General features: G+C 54.0%; 1 protein-coding gene across 2 annotated transcripts; it reads left to right on the forward strand.

The window, feature by feature from the left end:
* Positions 1-2,488: 2,488 nt before the first annotated feature.
* On the forward strand, positions 2,489-19,715 carry Il1f10 (interleukin 1 family member 10). Of its 2 annotated transcripts, none has more exons than XM_058585171.1 (5): positions 2,489-2,558; positions 7,327-7,385; positions 8,761-8,846; positions 9,106-9,233; positions 19,536-19,715. In XM_058585171.1, exons 2-5 carry the CDS (start codon positions 7,354-7,356, stop codon positions 19,665-19,667), a joined length of 378 nt encoding a protein of 125 aa, XP_058441154.1. In that variant the 5' UTR covers positions 2,489-2,558; positions 7,327-7,353; the 3' UTR covers positions 19,668-19,715. The 2 variants fall into 2 exon arrangements, with proteins under 2 accessions (XP_058441154.1, XP_046318772.1); XM_046462816.2 differs by lacking the exon at positions 19,536-19,715 and adding an exon at positions 9,532-10,193.
* Positions 19,716-26,422: the final 6,707 nt, after the last annotated feature.

Genomic DNA, 26,422 nt, shown 5'->3' on the forward strand with positions numbered 1-26,422 from the left:
AGGAGGGATGACCTCCATGGGCCTCAGCAACTCCAGCTCAGGCACTGCTGAGGTCCCCATGGGCTCCAGGTACCAGGCTGTGTTTCTGTACACCGGTTCCTGTTCCCGCTCTCTGTGGGTCCAGACACAGTCTTAGGTTGCCCTTCTGCTCTGGGGCTCTTCACCCCACTCCCTGTCTAGAAAAACTGCCCATCTTTCATACCCTGCTAAGATGTCACATCCTCCAGGAAGCCTTTGATGAGCTGAGAGTCCTGGTCATTTGTTCTGGCAATGCTTCATGTTCACCTCCTTGCAGTGAGTTGGCTTGGAGTCTGTGGCCCCAGGATGACCTCGAGGTTAGGGCTGCATCAGTTTGCTTCCGGACATAAGCACGGTGCTTGGCAAACACTGGAATCTAGTGAGCATGGAATGTGGCCACTCTCTCTCCACCCTGGAACATTCTCTCCCTCTCTTCCACCCAACTAAGCCTCTAAGGGTGGAGCTTAAATTCCACTTCATTCTTGAAGGTTTCTCCAGCCTGAAGTGATTTGCTTCACCATTTATGGGATGACAGGATTCACAAGGGCTTCTGCCTGGATGTGCAGGCATTTATAAGTCAGTAGGAAAAGGAGGACATTAAACACTACCTTGGGGTATGTGTGGCCGTGGGTGCTGGCACCATGGTGGTTCCAGTGAAAAAGACCTGGTGGTTTCAGATTTCTGCAATTGTTGATTAAACTGTAGGCCTGGACCCATGTCACAGAGACACAATCTCCACACCATGTGGGGGGTCATGACAGCTCCAGAAATGGAAGAGCAGAGGAGGTCCCAAGGGCAGGTCACAAGGGAAGAGGTGAAGCTGCTGAGGGTCTTCACGCTGAAGAAGTAGCACACAGAGAGCCCCGCAGACACTCAAAGTTCTGCCGAGTAGAAGAGTATCCTTGTTTGTGTCATTCCAGAAAGCACAAATTGGATAGACGGGTGGAAATGATGTGGAGACGGTTTTTCCTGAATGATTCCAGATTTTTAACCACTAACTCCACAAACATTGTTAGTGCTTCTTCCAGAGGTTGTGCAGTCCCTGGCCTTAGAGATGCGGAGGAAAAGTCTCATCAACCTATATCTCCAGAGCTCCATAATACTGACCTCTCCATCTGGAGGGACACCAGGACATCATGTCCAAGGTCATTTTAATTCCCCAAGATTTTTTTTTTTTAAACAAGGAGTTTCTCTGCAACTGTGGCTTCCAACATGCCCTTGGTCCACAGTTTAGAGATTCTGGTCATTTAAATTATCTTTCAAGTGTTTGTGACTTTGCTCCCAGCTGAACTGTGAAGCTACTTAACAGCAGGAACTGAGCACTGTTCATGTCTTTGTCATAGAGCAGATAAAAGCTTAGTAAACATGCACTTACTGCCTGATGTGACACCCACGCTTTACTCCTTCCCACAGAGAGGAGGGAGAGTGGGAGGAGTGGAGAGTGAGCGCTGGCTGTAGAAGCAATGTTCTGGCCTCCCTCCTGCCCATCTTCTCTCCCTTCTCGTCCTGCAACCATCTGGGTCTTGGATGGACCCCTCCCTTCTCCCCATCAAGCCCTCTATGGAAATTTACAAATGATATGAGAACGAGAGAGAGAGAGAGAGAGAGAGAGAGAGAGAGAGAGAGAGAGAGAGAATGAATTAGAGAAAGGCTGCTAGTCTCCAGTGGGCATGACACCAATCTCTTTGCCCCTTGTCATAGATGGATGGGTGGATGGGAAAGTGGATCTATGGATGGATGGATGGATGAATGGATGGATGGATGGATAGAGAAATATGTGGATAGGTGGGTGGGTGAATGATGGGATGAATAGATGATTAGATGGGTGAATTGATGAATGGATGGGTGGAGAGCCTGGGTTAGGTAATGTCAGTTAGGGAACTGGGTATTCAGTGCTGACCTCTCGTTCTGACATCGTTCCTGCTAGTGTGGGGCACATAGCACCTCGCCAGTCCCAGGGTGAATATGATAAGGTCAACAGCTTCCACAGTTGGGTTTCCTTAGAGGATCTGTTTCATCAAGGTGATGCCAACTAATTAAACCTATTGAAAAGCAGAGACACCCCCCACCTTTCCAAATAGGGCCACACACTCATGATGCTCTCAGCCCCTGATCTCACTTTCAGTAATCTTCAGACCTACCCGACGTCCCAAGTAACCACGTCCCAAGCCTTGATGGAGCCCCGTGGGTCACCGTTGATGTCTGACCCTACACTATGTCCCTGGCTGCCAAACCAATAATAACATGGCCAATGACAGTAGCCACAGAGTGGGGCTCAGTGCCTGGCCTCTGTCAGGGCTTTATGGGTGACTCTCGCCCCCTTCGATAAATACTCATTAATCTCCCCACCTTCTCATTATCCATACTGTGTCAAAGACATTGTGAAATCTCTGGGCTCTTCTTCCTCCCTGTCCTGGAATCAATGGCAGCGACTGCCGCAGGCTCGACCCACCCTCACCCACATATAAAGGCGGGGCCGACGCCCTGGAGAGAGCAGTTGGAGGCTCCGACACCAGGGTTCCAGGCGCCCGGATCTGCAGGTCAGTGGTGGGCTGGCAGTATTGCCTTCTTCTTTTTCTTCTATGTCCCCAAAATGTCCCCTTCTTAGTGCCACCTGTCAAGCCATCTGGTTAACAAAGAATCCCCTTCATAGAATTGGGGGGATGATCGGTAGATCTAGCAGCTCATGGTGGGATCTGGGGAGTGGTTTAGGCTAAATCAAGTCTAGATTTTTAAATATTGAGAACCTTGGACTTTCAAAGACAATGCCAGAAGGCAGCATCTAGGCCAGTGAGGTCAAGCAGTGTTTGGTGAACTCGCGAGACCTTGGGGATGTCTAGTGCCTGCTCTGGTAGACGAGAGGCACACCAGCAGGGTCCCCGCGTCTTCGTCACACCCTGTTCAGCAAAAGCAGTATGTTCAGTAGTTTCTGTGTAAACTCTCACTGTGAAAACTGGTGACCTTGCCCAACCTCTCATTCCAAGGAGAGATAAATTGGAGGTTTAGGGACAAAAGGCAGCAAGGCAAATTGGTGGCCGAGTTAGGTCTGGAACCCAGCCTTGCCATTCAGAGCCCGGGGTGTGCATTCCCATGTCCTGCTCATGAGCACCCGGGTCTGTCCGCCGGGCGGCTGGGGAGAGCATCGGGAGAGCTGGGTGCCAGGCTTCGTGACCTCGAGAGCTTACCGGCTTTTACAAGCGAATGTCTTAATGTACAACATTAAACAACAATGACACTTAATAGGCCTTCAGAGCAGGGTTACAGCAGTAAAGGAAGGGTCATTAAACTCTGAGTCACGGAACCAAAGAGAATCTGACCTAGAAAGAACCCAAGCCCCGTCATCTAACCCTGGGATTTACAGACACTGACCCTGAAGACGGGCTGTCACAGTTGGGTTTCCTTAGATGACATGACCCTGCGTGTCTGGGTTCTTTGTGTGAATAATTAATGGGACAGAACTGGATACCCTTCTATGTGGACACCAATGTCCAGCAATCTTAATACTAGAGCTCTGGATGGACAGCGGTGAGAGAAATTGAGAGGCAAGTTAAGGATGCCCTCTGCAAAGGTGAGGAAGGAGTCTGCTGCCTGTAGAGGTGACTCGTGCCACCTATAATAGTCAAGATGGGGCCAGGTGGTGGCAAAACGAGGAGCCACTTCAGATTCCAGAGCTGGGTGGGATGTGGTGAGAGAAGAGCTGAGAACAAGTCCAGGGGCCTCACAAGGGCTGGGCTGGGTTGAAGGCAGAAGAGCAGGAATGCAGTGGAGTTGCGTGGCCATCGAGAGCAGGAAGTTGTCAAAGGAGCCATCCACTGGGATTTGAGGACAAGGCAGACACACAGAGAGGTGGGAGCTAGGTTTGGTTCTCCTCAGGTTTTGAATTTGATAATGAATTTTATGAGCCCAATGCATATTCTGGAGGTGTGAGGAATGGAACTGAGAGGGAAGTGGGTGGGAGGAGGAGAAGCTGACCACCCCAAGCTTAGGAGTGTAATGTGGTGGAGTGTAATGGTGGGATACCCAAAGTGTAATGGTGGGGTGTACTGCAGACGGCTGGAGGTCAAGGTGTGGAGACATTAGATCAAGAGGTCACTGCGGTGGGAAGCCATGGACTGCAGCTCCATAGGACATGGCACAGAAGTGCTCAGGACATGGAGTGGTGACCTTTGGGATAGCTCCAGAAGGAGGGAGAGTCTGCAATGGACCTGAGACAGAGAGGACAGGTGGGAAGGGCATCACCCAATGTCAAGCCTTCCTGGGAGCCAAGAGGTCAAAGCAGAGCCCGTGGACGTGGCTCCAAGGGAGCTAACACCGTCTCGGAGAGAACAGACTCCACGTAGATGATGTGCAGGGGACAAGGAGAGGTCAGGGCAGGTATGATATATAGGGGACAAGGACAGGTCAGGGCAGCTGTGATGTGCAGGGGGACAAGGAGAGGCCAGGGCAGCTGTGATGTGCAGGTGGACATGGACAGAGCTCAGCACCACTGGTCACTGGGATTCGACCCAGAAGAGAAGTGAGGAGGTCTGAGACAGCTAGAGGTCATGTCCAGGGAGTAGTAAAGGAGGAAAGAGGGATAGAGGCCAAGGTCCAGTGCAAGGTCATCTGGGGCCTAAAGGGAAGGGAAGGCTTGGGGAGGGAGCTCAAGGTGCACTGGGAAGGGCCTCGGCACAGGGGCAGCCCAGCGGCCACCTTCTCAGCCCTACTCACCTCCTCTCAATGTAGCCAGGACCCAGGCAGAGAGGCCCAATATGGAGTCCATGGGACACCCGCTAGGGTGGGTTACAGAACCCAGAGGGTCCAGTGGGGCTGGACCACCACTGAGCTTCCGCCTGCTCTGTGAGCCGACTGACCAGGAGGGGCAGTCTTCAGCCGCACACAAGGCCCTTTGCTTAGGCCCGCCCCTTCTGGATCTCAGTGCACCTAACAGGCTGCCCACGTCTGTGGCCATCACCAAAGGTGCCTCGGCGGTGTGGCTAGGTGGGAGCATATCAGGTGGGCTGGACTCTAGGCCACACTGCTCTTGGACCACCTGGACTGGGTGTTGGTTGGTACTTTGTAACTAGAAGTGTGGTCCAGGGGCCAGCAGTGTGAACACGGCCCAGTTGCATGTTTGAAAGGCAAAGTCTTGGTCCCTGTCCCAGACCCAGGGAACCAGTCTGCAGTTTCACCAGAGCTGCAGGTGACTGGCATGTGCACTGAACAGTGGGAAGGACGGAGCTGGCACACCGAGGCCCAAGGCTGGCCATCATTGAACCGCCTCAGGCCTCACTCAGTCAGTACCCTCAGCCCCCGAAATAATGTCCATCAGAGTCCCCAGGTGCTAGGTGCTGTGTCGCTCACCTGTAATCCCAGCTGCTCAGGAGGCTGAGGTAGGAGGATGGCAGGTTCAAAGCCAGCCTTAGTGAGGCCCTAAGCAACTCAGCAAGATCCTGTCTCAAAACAAAATATAAAAAAGGACTGGAGATGTGGCTCAGTGGTTAAGTGCCCCTGAGTTAAGTCCCCAGTACCAAAAAAAAAAAAAAAATATCCCCCAGGTGATCCAGGTGGTCAAGCATGTTTGGGAGCCAATGATTTTTGACTGAACACTTTTTTTTTTAATTTAAAAAAAAAAACACTTTATATTACAAAGAAAATTTGGGGTTATTGTAGGAAAAATGTTGAAAGGTATTAAAAAGTCACTTATAATCCTATCGGTCATAGACAAGTGTTATAAAAACACTAGCTGTCTTTATTAACACGTGTGCATCTCTGTATGTGTGTGGACGGGCTGTCATGTACGTATTATTCATAACCTGCGCATTTCCCAGGTGTATTTGAAAATTTCACGTTCTAAACCTTCATCGATGATGTCATCTTCAGTGTACACATACGTCTTCTTTTCTGTAATTGCCATAATATTTTTTTTTAACCAATCGCCTGTTAGGTTCGTTGAGAACACTTAGGCTTTTCCCATCTTCATCATATTATAAAAAGTGATGCAGTGTGCATCGTTATAACTGGACATTTGGGCAATCTGTCATTTTATTTAGACCAAGGAGAACTCATGCCACCTCAGAGCTGTGGGATGACCCTAATGCCCGTGTCCAGCCGGCATCTGCACCCTTACCCTGCTCTCCTTCACGTCCATCAACCCCCAAACTCTTGCTTCAAGGCCCAGGGATCCAAAGTGACCTGTCCAAGGGGACAGGGGCAGATCCAGGACCCAAGGACACCTTGGTTTCGGCCCTACTTCTTCAGCTCCCAGGCCATGGGGCTCGAGCCCTCTGCTCCAGCCGATCCCCTCGCCTGCCGCCCCAATGCCCAGGGTAGCACCCTGCCCCTCTAGCCCTGCTCCTTCTGGTGGCCCTCCGGGCTTCTTTCCTGTGTTCTCACGTGTTTCTTCTCTCCTCCCTTCTCACTTGGCCGGGCCCACATGGGGAGAGGGAGGAAGGCTGGTCAGGGACTCCACAGACGCCCCTGGCCAACAGCAGCCCTAGCCATTCTCACGGTTGGCTGCTTTCCATGCCCGAGTCTGGGCTGGCCTCTCTGCAGGGTGGTCATTTCCTGGCGGCACTCTGGGATAGGATGACCCCCCTGAGGAAGGAGCAGGGTCCTGTGAAGCTTTACACCGGGCTTGCATAGGGACAGTCTCTTTGCAGGAGCCTCTGACTCTGAGGGCTGACCCGTTTTCCACAGCGAGCACACCAGGACAGGGGGGTGGGCTCCTTTAAGGCCCCGCAGAGCAACAGGTGTCCCTAGGAAGGGTGTGCCTAGCCCTGCAGGAAGCCCCTGCCTGGACGGTGGCTGGAGAGGCCTCCTAGCGATGCTGCTCTTCCCTCTGCGCTCGGGCTCTGGGACATGGAAGCCCTTGCTAGGTCAGGGGACAGGAATGTGGTGACCTCCAGGCTGGGAATTGGGACAGGATCTGCTTCCGGTTCATCTCCAGCTGTGGGGCTCAATCACACAGCCCCTCTCAGCCAGGAAGCGTCCTGATAAGTTATTTGGGGGACCTGTCTTCCAGTTTCCCAGAGCTAGCACCAGAGATGGGCACAAGTGAGCGCATGCAGGCGCGCGCACGCACACGTGCACATGCACAGGCACACACCCCCTCCAGGCTCACAGTCCTGCTGGCTCCTCCTGATCCCCAGTGAGGAAGACACAGAGCTCCCTGAAGCTGGATGGGCTGGGCTGGGGCGCTGCTGGATTCCAGTAGGCTGGTTAGAGCTAGGTGGCTTTTGCAGCCTGTTGCAGGTGACTCTGTGCCCTGGATGCATGCCCCTGCCTGCTGCCCCTCCCTCTCTAACAGCCCCTCTCTCTCTCCCCCAGTGAGGACCAGACACCCCTGATTACAGGATGTGCTCCCTCCCCATGGCGAAATACTACATGTAAGTCGTCCTGCTGTGGCCCTGCTTGCCCGCAGGGCTGGGCCCATATAGGGAGAGGGAGGAAAGCTGGTCAGGGACTCCACAGAAACCCGTAATCACTCTCCATCATCACATTCTGCAGTGACAACAGCTCTCTTTCCCAATTCTCCGAGATACCAGCCATTCTATGCTTCCCCCCCACCCAGAGAAACCTGTAAAGAAAACATTACCAACTCTGGGAACCAGGCGCATGGTGCCCCCGTGCCAGGCGGCTACCAAAAGGCAGAGCCTGGGGTGGAGTTCATGTTACCTGTGTGGCCACACCGGCCTCTCTGAAAGCTGAGGCAACCCTGAATCCCAGTGACACTGTCTTCCTGGTGTTGTCTGTGGCCTTGGCCCTGAGCCCAGGCCCCCAACCCTGACCTGCATTTAGCCTCATTTGCATCCTCGGTTACTGTTCTCTGGTCTCCAAGTGGGGTGCTGCCGGCTGTCCAGGTGTGAGGGAGAACGTCCACGGGCAAGCCCAAGATGGTCCAGATCTGTTTTCATATACAAGTAAAACTGCTTTAAACATACAGCCAGTAGCTGAAGGTATTATATCGGGCTATTACTGAGGGAGAGAGGGCTTGGAGGCAGTGGCATGGGTCCAGAGACTCTGCCCTCAAACCTGTCGAGAGCTCCCCAGGCTCTGGGAGCAGCTGATGGGCATCTTGGAAACCAGCCGGGCAACCAAGCTGCCTGCGTGACTCTGCTGTTCCACCCGCTCACCTGGGTTTCTCCCCAGCCTGCCCGGCACGTCCCTGCCCTCCCAGGCTGGTCATTAGGACCACAGCCACCCCCAGATGACTGCAATCTGGCTCTGCCTGGGCTTTCTGCTGACCTGTATTTGGTCCACCTGGAGCACACCAGGCCCTGGCTCCCAGGGGCTGGATGGACACCTACCTAGCACAGCATATTTTAATTTTTGTTTTCCAATTTGCAGATTTTCTCCTACAGAAAGTCTTTAAAATATCTGAAGAAGCAAATCATGCTTCATTATCCACTTGATTAAATAAAATAAACCTTTTATTAAATAAAATAAACATTGATTAAAAATTGGAGCAAGCTGGGAAAATTTGGGATAAGGCTCACTGTATCTCTGAGACACCTGAGCCTCGTGAGAGAACTTTCTCTACCCCTCCACGAGAAGGCTGGCTCCCCTCACTCTTCCAAGCCTCTGGAAACCAGGAGCCCAGGGGAGGAGGTCTTCTCTGGCTTCATTAAGACAGAGCGGTCTTGACCTGCTCTGGTGGAGAAGCAAGCATCCCTGCTCTCAGTGCGGCGGGTTAGAGGAAAGGCTTGGGGTCTCAGTGGTGCCTGAATGCAACAGGCCCTCAGCACTGCCATCCTGTTCCAGAATCAAGGATGCGGATCAGAAGGCGCTGTACACTAGAGACGGCCAGCTGCTGGTGGGCGACCCCGACACCGACGACTGCAGCGCTGGTGAGCTTCCCACGGCCTCCATCCGGGCCCTGAGCCACGCTCCGCTCAGCGCAGCCCCCACTTCTCTCTGTTTCTGTCCCCACCAGAGGGGCAGCAGCTGTCCCCTGACAGAAAGAGGCAGGGGGCAGCTTTGGCCCAAAAGGACCCTGCAGAGTCCTGCTGGCCCTGCAGCCCAGGTGTGGCCAGGCCTGCAGGGCTTCTGCTCCCTGAGACCCTGAACCTGGGCTGCCCTCATCTCCCGTCTCTGTCCTCTTCCCAGAGAAGATCTGCGTACTTCCTAACAGAGACCTGGACCGGGCCAAGGTCCCCATCCTCCTGGGGCTCCAGGGAGGGAGCCGCTGCCTGGCATGTGTACAGACAGAAGAGGGACCTTCCCTGCAGCTGGAGGTGAGACCCCGCCCCTCTCTGGGGGCGGTGTGGACCCTGCCTGGCCCCGAGGTGCTCTGCACCCACTTGTGGATTCTTGGTCAGGGCCATGGTCCCCCTTCCTCAGGGCCCCGTCCACCTTTCTCAGGGCCGCCGTCCCTCTTCCTCAGACTTCCACCCTCCCCCTTGTGCCCAGAACTAAGAGCCTTGCCTATGGGAATCTGCACAAGGCACGTCCCTTTTGGTAGAGCCCCAGAGGCCTGTAGGGCCACACCCCCATCAGCACCCTGGTCCTGCAGTGGCCACCTTGCCCCCGCAGGACGTGAACATCGAGGACTTGTACAAGGGAGGCGAACGGGCCATGCGCTTCACCTTCTTCCAGAGCAGCCTGGGCTCCGCCTTCAGATTGGAGGCAGCCGCCTGCCCTGGCTGGTTCCTCTGCGGCCCGGAGGAGCCCCAGCAGCCCGTGAGGCTTGCCCAGGAGAGCGAGCCCTCAGCCCGCACTGAGTTCTACTTTGAACAGAGTCGGTAGGGAGGCAGGAGGCGGAGTCCAGCCTGTGCCCCCAAACCAAGCTCATCCCACTTGTGGTGGGCAGAATAGTGGCCCACCAAGAACATCCCCATCTTCAGCCCCAGAATCTCAATGTGTACCCTTAGCAAGTGTGAAGGCACTTAGCAAGTGTGCCTCGGTTAAGCATCCTGAGCTCTCTGGTGGGCCTGTGGTCACCACAGGGGACACATGAGATGGAGGCAGGAGGGTAAGGGGCAGAGGGGGATTGGAGGATGTCATGCTGCTGGGTTTGAGGATGGAGAAGGGAGCCACGTGCCACCCAAGCAGGTGTTTCTGGTGGCTGGAAAAGGCAAGGGAAGAGATCCTCCTCAGAGTCCCCAGAAGTCCCTGACACCCTTTCAGACTTCTGACCTCCAAAACATGAAAAAGAATAAACTTGTGTTGTTTTAAGCCACGGAGTTTGTGGTAACTGGCTAGTGTGACCACAGGAGATGACCACGGGGCCTCAGTCTGTCCTGTGCACAGTGTTCAGTGCAGGGGCTGTGGGGCACATGGAGATTTTTCTTGGAAGGCCACCACAGCTCCCGGATGCATTGAGTGTAAGCTCCCAGGGGGGCCCCCTGAGTGGTGGTGACCTGGCATACTGGGGAATGCTGAGTGTAAGCTCCCAGGGGGGCCCCTGAGTGGCGGTGACCTGGCATACTGGGGAATGCTGGGCTGGAGCCTGGCTGACAGCTTGCACTGGAACTGATGTGGTCCTCAGAGCGTGATCCTCCTCCGTTTCGTGGAGGGCTGTGGCTGGGCTCAGGCTGGAGCAGGGAGTCTGTGCTTCTGTGTCCGACAGGTGGGCTTCTGGTGTTGCTCCTCCTGCGCACAACCCTTCAGCACCCTCCTGGACGCTCGGGAGTCTCGCCGTTGTCAGAACCTGTAGCAGCAGTGAGGCTTCTTCCTCGGAGTGACCCAGCTAAGCAAGTATTCTCGCTGCACTTGACCACGAGGACATTGAGAGAGTGACATGGCTAGCTGAAGGTCTGGTAGGCTTCCATGTTGAAGGCCAAGCTCAGACCTGGCCCACCTGAGTCCAGTGCTGTTCCACAAATCTGCATTCCACTCTAGGAGCTGAGGACCGAATGGCCAACAAAGTCTTTCCCCCTGGAGCTTGTCCTCGAGAGGCCGAAACACGGACAAGCAAATAAAATGGACAAGAAAGAGAAAAAGCAAACAGATGAGGCAGCTCACGCCTGGACTTACAGGCCCCTGGGATTCAGTGCCGAGTCCCTCAGGGAGGGCAGCTCCGGGCCTGGACTCTGGTGAGGCTGAAGGACAGGAAGAAGCTGGGACTCGGAATGACCCAGGCAGAGGAATAGCAACCACTGTGGCCCTGAGACATAAGGCTGGGGGTGGGGAGGGGCAGGAAGGGACACTGGGGAGGTGAGCAGGACCAGCAGGTGTGGGCCAGAGAGGCCTTGAGGCCGAAGGGCGTCCATACACTGGGTGCAAAGGGGCGCTCTGGGAAGGTTTTCAGCAGAGGAGGGACATGATGGCCTTCACTTCACCTGTGTCTGCGACAGCAGCCGGTCTGCAGAAGGTGCTGAGTAAGCGCACAGTCTCTAACAAGTGAGGGGATCTCTGTAGGTTCTGGGAGGATGTCCATGGGCAGTGTAAGGAGGACTCCAGAAGAAAAGTGAGGGGAAGCCCTTGGCACAGAGCTAGAGTCACCAGGGAGGGCTGTGCCTTCAATCTGGGCCTCAGGGAAAAAGTGGTCCAGACAGAGAATGAGGTGACGGGCATTCTAGGCAGAAAGAGCCACTCAGGAAAGTGGGACTGGGGACAGCCCGTGCATCTGGGGCACCATGAGTGGGGCCTCAGTTGGAGTGCCTGGGTTGATTGCGAAGGCTTGATTGGTTGTGCCTGCCTGGCCACAGGGTGCACCTGGGAACCTGGAGGAGTCATTCAGGAACCTCAAGCAGGACTGGGATTCTAAGCTTGGGCCCCCATGGGCAGTGCTGGACTCACCCAGATGCCAACAGGGCCTCAGGTCTCCACCCCCGGCCTGACCTGCCTTCTGTCTGGTTCTGTGGTCAGCCTGACCCCTGATTCATATTCCCATGGCCAGCTCATCTCCTTTACTCATGGATTAAAAGATAAACTGAGGCATACTTAGATTTTTTTTTTTTCTTTTTGGTACTGGGATTGAACCCAGGGGTGCTTAACCACTGAGCCACATCCCCAGCCTGTTTGATTTTTTGTTTTGAGACAGGGTCTCGCTCAGTTGCTTAGGGCCTCACTAAATTGCTGAGGCTGGCCTCAAACTTGCAATCCTCCTGCCTTAGCCTCCCGAGTCTCTGGGATTGCAGACATGAACTCATACCCAGCAAGAGTTTATTTGAGCGGACTGTGATTTTTGTATTAAAAGAACACAAGCTGCTGCTCAGGGCTCCTCCAGGTGGGCGTGTGGGGGCCGATTTTGTGAGGCATGCCTGAAGCAGGAGAAGAGGAGCATGGCTGGCTGAAGTGGGAAGTCCTCAGTTGGGTGTTGCCTGGGGGTTTCTAAATGGCAAAGTCTCTACTTAGAGGGTGGCGTGGCTCTGGTGGGGTTAGCGCACTTCATTTTCAAACGCTGTGACCATTCACTCTGAGCTGCACTTCAGTTTTCTGGAGTAGGAACCCAAGTTCTGGGCTATTTCCCCCCCAAAGCCTCCCAGTTACTTGCCTTAATACCTGGTGTTTCTCTCTCTCTCTCTCTCTCTCTCTCCCCCCCCCCCCCCGTGGTGGTGCAGGGGATGGAACCCAGGGCCTCACGAATGCTAGGCAAGAGCTCTATCACTGAGCTACATCCCAGCCCGGGTCCCTCATTTTTGCTGGCTCTCCTCTTGTGACCTATGCATACTCTGATAGAAATAATGACAAGTTATTCGGGCTCCAGAGATTGAAAAGTAGGAAATGGAGGCCGCTCCTGCCAGGTGCAGTTCACAGGTGCCAAGGATATTCCCCCTCCCATGTCCCAAGGCTTGTCTCCTGAATTCCTTGTCCTCCCTGGAGACCGCCCCAAAGTCTTCCCTCAGCAGCCAGGCCATGAGAGCTAAAATTAAGTAACTCTGCGGGAGAGGCCCACGTCGGCTCTTATCCAGTACTTACATCTCAGAGTGAACTGGTAGTTCAGGCGACAGGGTCAACAGGTAATTGGCGCACAGTGTCGCAACCTTTCAATCAGGCAGCACTGGGAGGCTCAGGGGTGGGGAGGTGTCTGCACGTGCCCATGTGTGTATGGGGTGCGTTTATGTAGCATGGACACATGTCTGGGTCTGCATGTGTGTGTGCTGGGTGCAGATGCGTGACCAGGTGTGCGCATGGTGCATGTCCACTGTAGGCTCCAGAGGCAGGAGCAGTTGGTTAAGAGGCCCCTCCTCTTTATCCAGAAGGCTCTGGATCAACCTTACACAGGAGAGCACTGCATTCAGGGTCCACTAGAACCTGTGTGTCCTAAATCATTCCAACCAAGACTCAGAATCTAGTCCCACTTCCCTTTGACCCAATTTTTCATCTCAGGATTTATGAACAACTGCTCTAAAAGCCACACACAAAAAAACCCTGCAGCACACACACAACACATGTAAGTTCCAGGAAGTCGACCTAGGTTTAGGGAGGAAAAATAAAACTGAAGAAAAGCAAAGGAAACTGTAATGGACATCACTGTTCCTAGAAAATTCTCTGAAATATACTATCAGTCCGTAAATGAACTTGACAGGTGAGTGCATTCAGCATAAACCGAAGTTAACATCTTGGATAGAAGTATTTACATTCAGTTTTTATTTATTTGTGAATCTACAATTTTATTTCACATGTACATGGCGACAAGGGCATGCTACCATTCTACCAAAGCATGCTCCACCCCACCCCAAATGACAACCTCCAATTGAGACCCACAGCCTGCAGTGCAGCCTTTGGGCTGCAGGGGGCGGCAGAGATCAGGCTCTGCGTTTGCCTTGCAGGCCTGGGAGCTCTCTGAGCCCCTGAAGACCCACACTTCCTACCCGGCAGCCCCTGTGCCCCAAAAGTCTGTCTCACAATGGATTCATCCTTCTGAAACAGAGAGGGAGTCAGACCTGGATCCTATGAAGACCCAGAACACATTTCTCTCTTGTGCAAAGTTGTTCCAGAGCCTCTTGGAATAAAGAGGAGGGGTCCCAATCAACTCTGCCTGCCTCTGGAGCCCATATCAAGTCTCCTAGCACCCCCTTAACAAGAGGGACTTGGCCCTGCCCCCTGAGAGTGCCAGGCCCGGTGGGAAGTTAGACACTGAGCACACACTCACATTGGGGTTTCTTGCATAATGTGAAGGAGCAGGGCATGCATTCCTGGCCCTCTTACCCTGAAACAGAGGCTGCAGGGAACAATCCTCCCGCACCCTCCAGCTCCTGGGACACCCTTACCCAGGCTCTGCGTTAAGGCAGAGTGTCTTCTATGGGATGTTTTTCTGAGGGTCCACAGCCAAATCATGGTCCTAGCACTGATCACATGATCTCGTCTACATAGAGGACCACGGATTCAGCATCCCTTAGCTAAGTATTTTCCAAACTGGTTCCTGGGAACACTTTTTAAAGTGAATGCTCATAGGTTTATAGGAAGAGTGGATTATCTCTGACCTCTCCTGTGTGTCTCTGCCTGTTTGTTCTCTCTGCTTCAGCCACACTGGTCTCTCCCAGCTCTCCAAAGACAGACACTCCAACTCCAGCACCATGCAACCCCAGGGCATTTGAACCCACTCTCTGTTAGGAGGCTTGTTCCCCAATGACCTGCATGGCTCATTTCCTCAAGGAGGCCTGCCCTGGATACTTTATTTAAAATCACTGTATGCACCCCCATGAATCCTAGCACTCCTATGTCACCATGGTACCATTACATCTGACATACACTGTGATTCATTTTTTACTTATTGTACTTTTTTCCTTCTGTGTCTGCTAGAACACAAGATCCACAGGCAGAGGCTCTGGTCTGCTTTGTGCATTTGTATTTGACTGGCAGGTGCAAGTGTTTGTGCCCTGTGCCGGGGGCTCTCAGTAACACTGCTAAGTAACAAAGGGACAAATTCACAGCAGGGGTGGAGAACTCTTGTTTGATGGGTTGTCATGGATACCAGTCCCAGGAAGCCCAAGTAGAATTCCAGCGTGGAGCTGTGCTGGGTCACGTGTCCTGAGTCATCAGGAAGGACTGTGGCTGCAGGTGGGAGTCGTGGAGAAAGGGCCTACCTGGTGTCTCAGTTAGCTATTGGTGTGTAACAAACCGACCCAAACTTAGTGATAGAGCAGCAACGACTTGTCATTCCTCACTATTCTGTGGACCTGCTGGGTGGGTCCTCTGCTGGGCTGCTGGGGCTCACCCACATTCAGTGGGAGGTCAGCTGGGCTAGAGGGTCCAAGGTGGACCCTCCCACAGGACTGGCAGTTATGCTATTGGTAGGGGACCTTGGCTTCCCTCCAGGTATTTCACCCTCTGGCAGACCAGAGTGACTTCCTTATGTGACAATTTTGGTGCCACATTGAAATGGACACTGAAAATCCTCTGAGGTTCAGGGTCCTGAGCTCACAAAACCACTGCCGCATATCCCCTTAGTCAAAGCAGGCTGCCCTGAGGGAAGGGAGAAATTGTCAGAGAAGTAGATTCTACCTGTCGAAGGGAAGAGCTGCAGAGAACTGCTCAAGGTCACTGCTAGCAGATGGGAGGAGGGGGCTGAGAGCAGGCTGCCTGACCCCTGAAAGCCCGATCCTGTCGGTCATGCTGTGCCACCTTGGTGAGGAGCTGCGACGTGGGCCAGGCAGGCTGGCAATGCCCACTCACTCATTCTGCAGAAGGTACCGGGCACCCCGTGGCTCAATGCTGTCTGGGCACCGGGGACTCAGGAGTGAGTGGGTCCCAGTGCGTGGTGCTCCTGCTCCGATGGGAAGGCCAGGCTTCCAGGCCCTCTTGGGTTCCTTATCTTGCTCAGTGGTTTTCATGCTAACTGGGAACCTGGGGAGAGGGTCAGCCCTTGGGGGGCCGTGCAGAGGGAGGTGATGCCCCATCGGAACCCCAGAATGGGAACACTGAGGGCAGGGGCTCAGGCACGTCAGTACAGCTGGAGGAGACCCCAAGAACCCAGAGGAGGAGCATTGGAATGAAAGCAAAGGATCCTAGGTGGAGAAGCCCCTCTGCCTCCGAAGGGCTAACTGCTGGGGTCCCCATGATGAGAAGGGCTCGTGCTGTTCTCCCAGGGCCTCCGTCCTTTCTCTCCCCACCCCTTCCATGTGCTCAGTAACCCTCCATACCTGTGGCTTCCACACACACACACACACACACACACAGACACACACTCGGTCAATCAATCACGGATTGAAATCTTCGGGAGAAAGCGTGTCTGTGTTGAACACATACAGACTTTGATTTTTGTTGCTATTTCGTAAACAGTACAGAGTGACCACTGTTCCCCAGCACTCACCTGGCATGAGGCACCGTCAGTGACCCATCATGATTTCGGAAATGTGTGAGGACGTGGGTGTTACACGGAACTGCCGTGCCATTTCATGTGGGGATTTGAGCCTCCTTGGGTTTGGGTGCCCCTGGGGGTCCTGGAACTGCATCTCCCTGCAAACCGAGGGGGGTCCACTAACTGGGTGCTGCTTCAGCGTGTTCTATGTCGGGAGCTCCGTGCGGGGTTGGGCTTCGCTTTCAAGTTCAAGCCGCCGCCCTGCCCCTTCTCACTGTCCCAAGATTCAGTGGTGAGCAACCTGAGACTGTGGAATTAAGGGCTCCGGATGCTCAGAGCCACGGAGGCACCCTGAGAGGGAGGCCAGAGGACATTTTCACAGATAAGGGCAGCCTGGCCTCCTGCAGGACACGCGCTATGTGCCCAGCACATGTCCAGCGGCTGCCACTCCCTCACCGGCCCGCGGTAGTGTCTGCCATGTGCTCCGCTCCATAGTGTGCGTCTCAGCACCGGAGACTCCCACGTTGCCTTGACCATGTGTGTCAGCACCAGCCAGGGTGCGGGGTGAGTAGACCCCTGCCACCCCCACCGCTGCTGATGCAGACCACAGTGCTGTTCCCAGGCACCTGGTTTGGGAAGAGTCTGAGGATTCCCGGAGTTTGCAGCACTTTCCTGCCGCCTGATCCGTCTCCGCCATCGGTGCTGAGCCGACAGAATCTCTGACCCAGCTCCGAGATGTGCTTGTCACGTGATGTTAAAACGCAGCCACCTGCTGGGAGCCATGAGTCAGCCTTACAGGAGTAAATGCCAAGCAGGGTACATGACCCTCTGTGTGGGTTTCCATGACAGAAAGGGAGTCACTAAAACAGGAAGTCAAACATCAACAGCCAGCTCCCCTCTGTGGAACCGTGGGGGACCAGTCTGTCACTTTCTGCTCAGCCTTATTAGTCAGAAAAGATCATGGAAAAATGTCCTCAGTCTGAGAGGCTGCTCATCTGTCACCACTTCCCCCATGTCCCCACAAGACAGGCAAAGTCTGTGACCCCAAACAGAAATCCAGGGGAGACTGGTTCTGAGAATTCATGTCTTTTCCCAAAGGAAGGGATGTGAAAATCAGGGTCCAGGCCCCACCGGGGGCGGGCAGGGCTGTGCCCAGGGCTGGCTAGTGGAGGACAGGAAGGTGGTTTGGGGTGAGTTCAAGGTTTTGCTGCCTCCTGCCCTGATCTGGGATTGGGCCCCTCTCCTTGCTGTGTTGTCCTGGGGTACAGCTTTATAGATGGCACCTCCTAGGCCTGGCAGTCACTTGGCCAGAGTGATGGCTGCCTTTGCCTTGAACAGGTCCAGGTGAGGGGGCAGGAGTGTGGCACAGCCCACCCCACCCCTGCTGGCAGAAGGTAGAGGCTTGTCCTGTGTCTGTTCCCTGGCAGGAGATGACGGAGGAGTTTGGGGAGAAAGACGGGTAAGCTGAGCTTCTGAGCCGGTTGGATTCTAAGCGGCACATAAACAGCAGGTAGGGCGTTCAGTGCCAGTTACACGTGCAGGAGAGAAACTTGGGATGGAGATGGAAATTCTGAAGTTTTCAGCATCAAGAAGGTGACTGGGCTCATGGGATGAATGAAGTGGGCAGAGGGGAGTTTAAGAGAAGATGGCCCAGGAGAGAGGGAGATGGAGAGGCAGATGGCAGGTGGAGACCTTCGGGGGAGGCCAGGGAGGACGGGCAGAAGGAAGCCAGGAGGTAGGGTCACGGGGTCCAGATCAGAGAGGGTCTCAGAGCAAGGGGCACACACATTGACGCATCCACCGGGCCTCAGTTGGGGGACGCCGGAGCACATTCAAAGACAGGAGCTGAGCAGAAGCACAGGGTCTTCAGGAGGTGAGAACATGGGGCGGTGGGCGGAGAGGACTCTTGTAATCAATTTGGTTGTGAAGGGGAGGAGAGAGGATGACGTGGAGCTCAGGAAAGCTTCAAGATGTGATGGTTGAGCCAAGTGTGAGAGCTGGCAGGAAGGGGCTCGTGGAGAAGGACAGGCTGATGACAGGACGGGACACCCGCAGCAAGGGTGAGTGGCCCTGTGTGGGCTCGGAGCACCCTGTGTGGCTCTCACCTGAGTACGTGGCATAGGTAGATGTTCTCCAATTACTTTTGCAGTGCTCAGTGCAGCAAAACCATGTGCTTTGATTGTCCCATGACACATCTGGGAGAAAAGTACCAATGACATTTAGACTTAAGGGAAATCTCTTTTATATACCACTGGAAGACACCGAAGTGGTTTTCCAGTATTATTTCCAAAGCATTGGTTTCCTTTATCTTTTGTGGAATGAACTACCCCCCAAATTTAGTGGCCTTCAAAAATAAAGGAAGACACTACTTTTTCTATTTGTGACTCTGCGGTTGCTCAGGCATCAGTGGGAACATTATGTCTTTGCTCCAGCGAGCACAGGCTGAGGAGGTCCCCAGGTGGGACCAGGCGTGGGCTAAGGGCTCTCTGAGTGTGGGTCTGGCTGGCTCTGCTGGGTCTGCAGCAGGACTGTCAGTCGAAGGTCCTTTACACGGACTTTCCATGCCTTGGTCTTGCATGCAGTATGGCGACTGGGTTCCAAGAAGGGGCCTTGGGAAAGACGGGCAGAAACTGTGTCACTCTTGATGACCTTGCTTTGAAAGTCCTTCTGCTTCATCCAAATCACTCATGCCAGCGGACACCCAGAGGGAGGGAGACCAGGCTCCACCTGTGAATGAGAAAAGTCTGGAAGGATTTGTGGACATGTTTTAAGACCACCACAGACGGCAGCACGGAGCCCATGAAGACAACAACTTACAACGACAGGCTCCTTTTCAGGGTGATTTCTACTGAGGCAGCAACAATTTCTGTGACCTTAACGTCTGTCTCATCAGACCCTTTTGTTTGAGTGCTTGCAAGGGTCTATTTATTCTACCTGAGACCAGAAGAGCTGGGGATATAGGTGGGTTCTTGGCACTCTTGGTGACACACAGGGGAACGAGCTGGTCCTGTGGCTGGTCTCAACCCAACGCCTTCCAGAGGGATTCTGTGAACAAGTTAGAGTCGCAGAACCACATCCCTCCCCCTGAGTCCCCGAGGAAGAGGGGATCCTTCTCGAATTGCTAAGCTGATGGGGATGGAGAAGGTCTGCTAGCTCTTGTTATTTTGCTCTCAGTGAGGAAACAGGAGGTGTGGCCAGGGATGGAAGAAACTGGGGATGATTTGGAATATTTTCTGTGGAGATGGAGTAGCTGACTAATCATCGGATCAGGGAGCGGTTGCTAAGCAACCACAGAAGCCAACTGGTTTTCAATGTCATCAGTGTGCACGGTCTTCCTTGTTCTCCCTAGGGGCTCGGTGGTTTTGGCGAAGAGTCCAAGTGGACAGACCTTGGACAGATCCAGAGCTCTGCCCAGCGGCGCAGCGGGCAGGCAGAGAAGACAGACGGGGGATACACCACACAGGAAGGGTCTCGTGAGTGACTGGATGGAGGTGGAGACCACCAAGGGGAGGTGGCAGAGCAAAGCTGAGTAGGCCAAGGTCTGGAGGTCACTGTGTGATTGATACATGAGCAGTGGGGGTGACGGAGAGTGGGTCCCGCGGCCTGAGAACAGGATGCTTATGTTGGACTATTTAGAGGTGAACTGAAACAGAAAGTTCTTGAACTTCTTCACACTGTGAATAAAAACCACCTTTGGCCTGCCTGGCGCCCAACTCCAGACTGTGGCGGTTTTGTGATTAGCGCAGCCTGGCTACGTCCACGTATATCCATCCACCGGCTGCTGGTTCTCTAGATTGTAACTGATGCGGAAGCCACCAGGTGCTTCTCCCCAGTCGGATCATGCTGATTCACATTCCTCCTCCTGCCCAGGGCCACGGAGCATGTCGTAATCCCTCTGGAGGCTGAGGCAGGAGGATCGCGAGTTCAAAGCCAGCCTCAGCAACAGCGAGGTGCTAAGCAACTCAGTGAGACCCTGCCTCTAAATAAAATACAAAAAAGGATTGGGGATGTGGCTCAGTGGTCAAGTGCCCCTGAGTTCAGTCCCTGGTACCAAAAAAAAAAAAAAAAAGTCTTTCTCCTTTTTCTATCATTTGCCTGTTTCTTATGTGGGTAGGTGGCTGAATCCGGCCATCTGGGGACCAGGAAGTCTCCCTGGCCAGGCTTCCAGTAACAATGATGAGAAGCCACAGGGCTTGGCCCTGGGGGCGGGTGAGTAAGAGAGGGATGGGAGTCACAGGGAGAGAGGCACAGTACTGACCACGGAGCTGGTCATCCAAACGGACATCAAGGTCTCTTGGGGTTTAGGACAAAGATGAGGAACTGGTACCAAGTGCAAAGACTTAAAAAGTAAAGGAGAGTGACCAGGGGTCAGCCACTGGGAGCGACTGAGAGGGAGAGGATGGTAGGAGTCTTGAGGGGCTGGAACTTAGTTTTCGTAGGTTGCTTTTAAGTTCTACAAAGTGGGAGAAGTCACAGTACGGCAGTGACAGTGGGGATGACTCTGTGCCCACCCCCAAGCCCCTGGACCTGAGGAATCTGGGTGGTGGGGGTGGGGCGCGAGCTTTCTCTTTTTGAAAAAGCGTAGGGGAAGCGCAGCGCGGAGGTGTTGGATTTCACCAGAGGAAGAGCCAGGGATACTCAGAAAAAAGAGCAGGCCAGGCAGTGGGGCCCCCGCTGTCACCCAGTGGCTGAGAGGCTGAGGCAGGAGGATCGGGGGTTCAAAGCCAGCCTCGGCAACTCAGCGGGCCCTAAGCAATTTAGCGAGACCCTGTCTAAAATACAATAAAGGGCTGGGGATGTGGCTCAGTGGTTAGGCGCCCCTGGGTTCAATCCCCAGGGCCAAAAAAAAAAGAAAAGAAAAAAGAAAGGTAAAAACCATTTACTTAACAAAAACTGTGGAGCACGCTGAGGCACATTCCTGAACAAGGTGAGGAATGGACATCTCAGCGGTTGGAACAGACGACAAATACCTATGCAAATTCATACTGGGCATAATTTCAGACAGTGACACAAGTTATGAAGAAAAAAAGAAAGCTATTGGATGGAGACTGACCAGTGTGGGCAGGAAGTGGGGACAGGTTTGTCACAAATCGTATCCTCCCAAGGGAATGGAGGTGCCCTGGGAGCTGGGCCAGCAAGAGGCCCAGATAGGTTTCAGGGGGTTAGTGCTTGCTGGAGTGAACAGCTCTGCTGAAGAGCAGATGGGACGGCACATTAGGGCCTTCCTGTGGGACCCTGAGGCTCCTGCAGCCCTGCAAGGTTCTCTCAGACATGTGTTCTCACTGGGGCCCCCTGGGGGCAGCCGAGGGCAGTGCAGGCTCTTTCCTACCTGCTGGACCTCAAGACCAGAGGCAGGCTGTTGCAATCGCTGCCCACATCCCCGTGGGTCATGGAAGCCCTGAAAGCAGAGCTGACACTCGTGCGGGGGCTGGAGGCAGCCTCCCAGGCTCTCAGGCCATCTGCACGCAGCTCAGGAAGCCACAGAGCTCTTGGAGCGGAGCAAAGGGAAGTGGCCAGCGCTTCAGACATGACACCATGCGGGCTCAGAGGACGTGTCTTTAGGGCACAGAAAAGGAAGTTTTACTTCACCAGGGTTAGTAAACATGAGCAATTTGCTTTCTTAGTAGACGTCTGGAGCTGTTAGAGGAAAGCAGGACCGGTACCTGCAGGGAGAGAGTCACAACTGGTTGTCAATGGGAACTGGGAACACGAGGGCGTCCTCACACAGGGAAGTCACAGAGAGGTGGCCCTGAGCTCCTGGGATCCTTTCTGGTGCCCTGAATGGTCTGAGAATTAGAGATTGGTGTCCCTCCCTCCGATGTTCCTTTGTCGTGATTCTCCCTGAACCTGTGCGCCTTTTGCGATCTTGAGCTATATGAAATGGGCCAATTAGGTCATTATTGATTCACGTATTCCCACTTTTTGAGTTGTTAGGGTGTTCCTGTAAGGTGTTCATCTCTGTGACCGAAAGACCTGACAAGAACAAAATAGAGGAGGAAACGGTTATTTGGGGCTCACAGTTTCAGAGGTCTCAGTCCATGGACAGCCGGCTCCATTGCTCTGGGCTTGAGATGAGGGAGGACACCATGGCAGAAGAGTGTTCTGGAGACAAGCATCTCAGGAAGTGACAATCAGGAAGCAGAGAGAGCTCTGCTCCCCAGGCACAAAATATAAGTCCCCAAGACACATCTCTTGACCCACTTCCTCCAGTTGCACCCTAGCTGCCCCAGGTTACCACCCAGTTAATCCATATCAGTGGGTTAATCCACTGACTTGGTTAAGGCTCTCCTAACTCAATCATTTCACCTCTGAATCTTCTTGCATTGACACTTCATATCCAAATTATAACAAACATACTAGTCCCCAAAACAGGGACTTAAGGATAAAATTGTTATAATTCCTAGCGCAATAGGGAGAATAAAAAGTGATTTTGAATGACATCACAAAATACCGCAGACACTGGTTTACCCTCCACTCCACACTCATGCACCAAGCTGCAGCCATCCCACATGGGCCTTTGTCTCTGCTCATGTCCGGGTCTCTATGTCCAGCCACCACTGGGCAGCTGGGTTACACAGCTACATCCAAAATGCCATTCAAAGAGAAGGGACCACCCCCGCTACCTGCAGGAACACCCGCTTCTCCTCCTGTGTCTTCTTTCTCTGTAAATGAAGCTCCTATTCCTCCTCCCACTTCAATCATCTAAGCCTCAAGATAAGAATGTCCTTGACCTCCCCTTTGTTCCATGTTTCACAGTCACCCCTGTGGTCACTCAGCAGCCACTGAGGCCTGTTGATCGTCATGTCTTCCCAGGCTCTTCCCCTCCTGGTGACTCCTCGTCTGGAGGCTACGGAGGCCAACACCCCGTCTCCTCACTGCAAAGCCTGGCCTCCTTCCAACCTCCGTGCACACACTGCACCTCGATGGCAGTGGAGTAGAATTTGATTCATTTATACGAACACGGAGAACATCTTCTTCTTGGGCTGTTCATGACGTGGAGTGTCCCTGGTTGTGCATTCATATAGGAACCAGGAAAGTTATGTCCCAGGCGTTTCCCATCTTTCCCATTCCCATCCTCTCTCCCTTCATTCCCCTTTGCCTAATCCAATGAACTTCTATTCTTAGCTCCCCTCCCCTGCATTGTGTGTTAGCATCCGCATATCAGAGAGAACACTCGGCCTTTGATTTTTTTGGGACTGGCTTATTTCACTTAGCACGATAGTCTCCAGTTCCATCCATTTACCAGCAAATGCCATGATTTTATTCTTCATGGCTGAGTAATATTCCATTGCGTCTATGGACATGTTCTTTATCCATTCATCTGTTGAAGGGCACATAGGCTGGATCCATAGTTTGTGAATTGAGCTGCTATCAACATTGAGGCGGTTGTATCACTGTATATTTAAGAACAGCCATCGTGAAATACTGGCAGGTCCCCCAGGTCCCCGTGGTCTCTCACAAGTTCTGTCTTGCATGCATCACTCTTTGGGATTAGACAATCATCCCTCTTCCATTTGCTGGCTTCTCTTCCTCGTGCTTCAGAGCTCAGCTCTCCCTGGGGGACGCCATGTGCAGCTCTGCAGCAGAGTAAGCACCGTCCACATTCTGTGCACCTGTGGCCCTGGATGCCAGCATAGACTTGCCAGCTCCGTGCCTGCGGGAGGCTTTCCCACACTCCACAGGCAACTTGAGGGCGGCTTGCGCCATGGGTCGCATCGCCAGTGTCTTAAGGGGGCCATTTAACAATGTGTGACAATGAACAAATGAGGAAGGGGGAAGAAGGAAGAAAGGAGAGAGGGAGAGGGGGACAGAGAGGAGGAGGGAAAGAAACGGGGCACAGGGACGACTAGGAGAGCCAGCCACCGCCTCCCTGAAGTGGGCAGCAGAGCCTTCCAGGAAGAGGCCATGTCTGTGCCAAGTGAAGAGTAAAAGGAAGTTTCTGGAAAGAGCCGGGAAATGCCCTGAAGTATAGTCAAGGAAAAGGGCGAGATGCTGGTCTCTTCGTCAGGATTCAGTGACGGGTGACAGAAAGCACTTGGGGTGTTGTCGGGAAGGTTTTCACATAAGGAACTGGACCCTCACAGCCTCGGCTGGAGACCTGGAGGAGCGGGCCTTAGTCCACATCCGGGAACCGTCCCAAGGAAGTCTCCAGAGGGGGCCTGCTGGGAGCTGCCTGTCCCTCTGTCACAGTCAGGAAGGTGCTGCTGCTCCGTTGGCCCCTGTCGCCCACCCCTGGAGCTGGGTAAAGGGGCCGCTGGGCTGCTGGCTCCGGGACCACCCTGCTGCACCTGCAGTCGAGATCCAGAACCTGCTGCCTGGAGCGAGCCGTGCTGGCTGAAGTCGGGGTCAGAGGGCCAGTGGCTTTCCCCTGATGATGCAGCCAAATTCAAGCCTCTCAGCCACGTGTCCGATGGGCAGAGTTGGAGTGACATCTGGAACTCTAGCTGCAAGGGCGTCTGAGAAGCGTGGTTATGGGCATGGAGATGGTTTGCCCCAAAGGGCTGCATGTGGGCAGCCCGGTCCCCGGGGTGGCAGTGTGGAAGTACTGGTGGGAGGGAATCAGGTCGTGGGGTTTCAGGGTGGGTTGATGTACCTGGCAAGGGGCGTCAAGTCTCGAGGGACTAGATTAGCCCTCAGCAGAGTGGGCGGCTGTGAGTGGGGCTGGCCCCTGCGTGACCCCCTCTCCTGCACAAGCTCCTCCTGTGTGTGTAAGTGCTGTCACCACTGCGGTGCCATCTCCCGTGAGGCCCTCATAGAGTGGCCGAGGCCAGCAGTATGCTCTCCAACCTCCAGAGTAGTGAGCTAAGCAAGCTTGTTTTCTTTCTAACATTCCCAGTCTCAACCATTTCTTATAGTAACACAAAATATCCTAAGACGGTGCCCCTTCCGGGCTCTGCAGAGACTAGCTGGAAGGGGGCAGATGAAGCCAGCTAGGCCAGGTCAGGTCCCAAAATGGAGGAATTCACAGGCTACTGCCTTCAGCACCCTTCCCCACCCTTATCAGGATAGACTGCCCTGCTCCAGCCTGTTGCCCAGGTCACCTGTCCCAGGAATTGCCCTCCCTACAGGCAGCTATGGGTTGTTAATTAACGTGTCCTGGGCTGCTCCATCCTGCCCTTCAGACCCCCTGCTTCCCACCCTTGGGCCACCCCACCGAGCATTCCTGGGCCTAGTCACGTAGGCAGGAAGGAGAGAGGTAAGGGGAGAAGGCAGGACAAAGGCAGCCTAGGACATAAAAAGGGCAGAACACCTCGCTTCTGGGGATGCCAGGATACCAGCTATGGCCCCTTCTCCCTCCCGGGAGACTCTGTTACCCCTTTTAAATAAACCCCTCTTTCTATGCTTGCCTGGGCATGTGTCTCCAGTGTTCAAACTTCAGCATGTGGGGAAGCAGGACTCGTCACCAGTGACCCGCGGTCTCCCTAACAGACGTCCTGAGGAACCCAGCTGCCACCCACAGGATCTCTTCCCACATCCGTTGAGTTTCCAGGACCAGAAATGGCTTGGGTGTGACAGCAGCAGTAGCCAAAGCCCTGTGCAGGGCCATGTCTCCTGCTCTCCCAGCCACCTGGTGGGCGGTATGGGCTTGTGGCACATTCACACCACGACAGGAGGGACACCGCCCTCACATCTGGTCATTCACACCCAGGAAAAGGAGGGACACCACCCTCGCATCTGGTCATTCACACCACGACAGGAGGGACACCACCCTCGCATCTGGTCATTCACACCACGACAGGAGGGACAGCACCCTCGCATCTGGTCATTCACTCCACGACAGGAGGGACAGCACCCTCGCATCTGGTCATTCACTCCACGACAGGAGGGACGCCACCCTCGCATCTGGTCATTCACTCCACGTCAGGAGGGACACCACCCTCGCATCGGGACAGCTCATGCACTTTGCTGAGCTTCTACCTCACAGCCGAGAGCACATCAGGGGACAGTCCTCATGTGGTGGCTGATGCACGGTGACCAATCTGACCTTCTCTGTGTGGGGGACTGTGGTCGGCAGAGCACCTCAGGGGTGGGAGAAGGTCCCCTCTGTCTGTGAGCCCTCCTCAATAGCTGTGTGACCCTGGGAATGACGTCAGTGTCCTGGGTCTTAGTCAGTGCTCCATGGTAGCCTACGGGGACATGACGGGGACATGACGATACTTTGAAGGATCACTATGGCGGCGGCTGCTCCTCTACCCTGGAACCTAGTGCTTTCCGCAACTTTGGGTCATTCTGCAA

This window comes from Marmota monax, unplaced genomic scaffold (genome assembly GCF_021218885.2).
Source record: "Marmota monax isolate L192 unplaced genomic scaffold, Marmota_monax_Labrador192_F-V1.1 WCK01_AAM20220418_F8-fsc00245, whole genome shotgun sequence".
Taxonomy (NCBI): Eukaryota; Metazoa; Chordata; class Mammalia; order Rodentia; family Sciuridae; genus Marmota; species Marmota monax.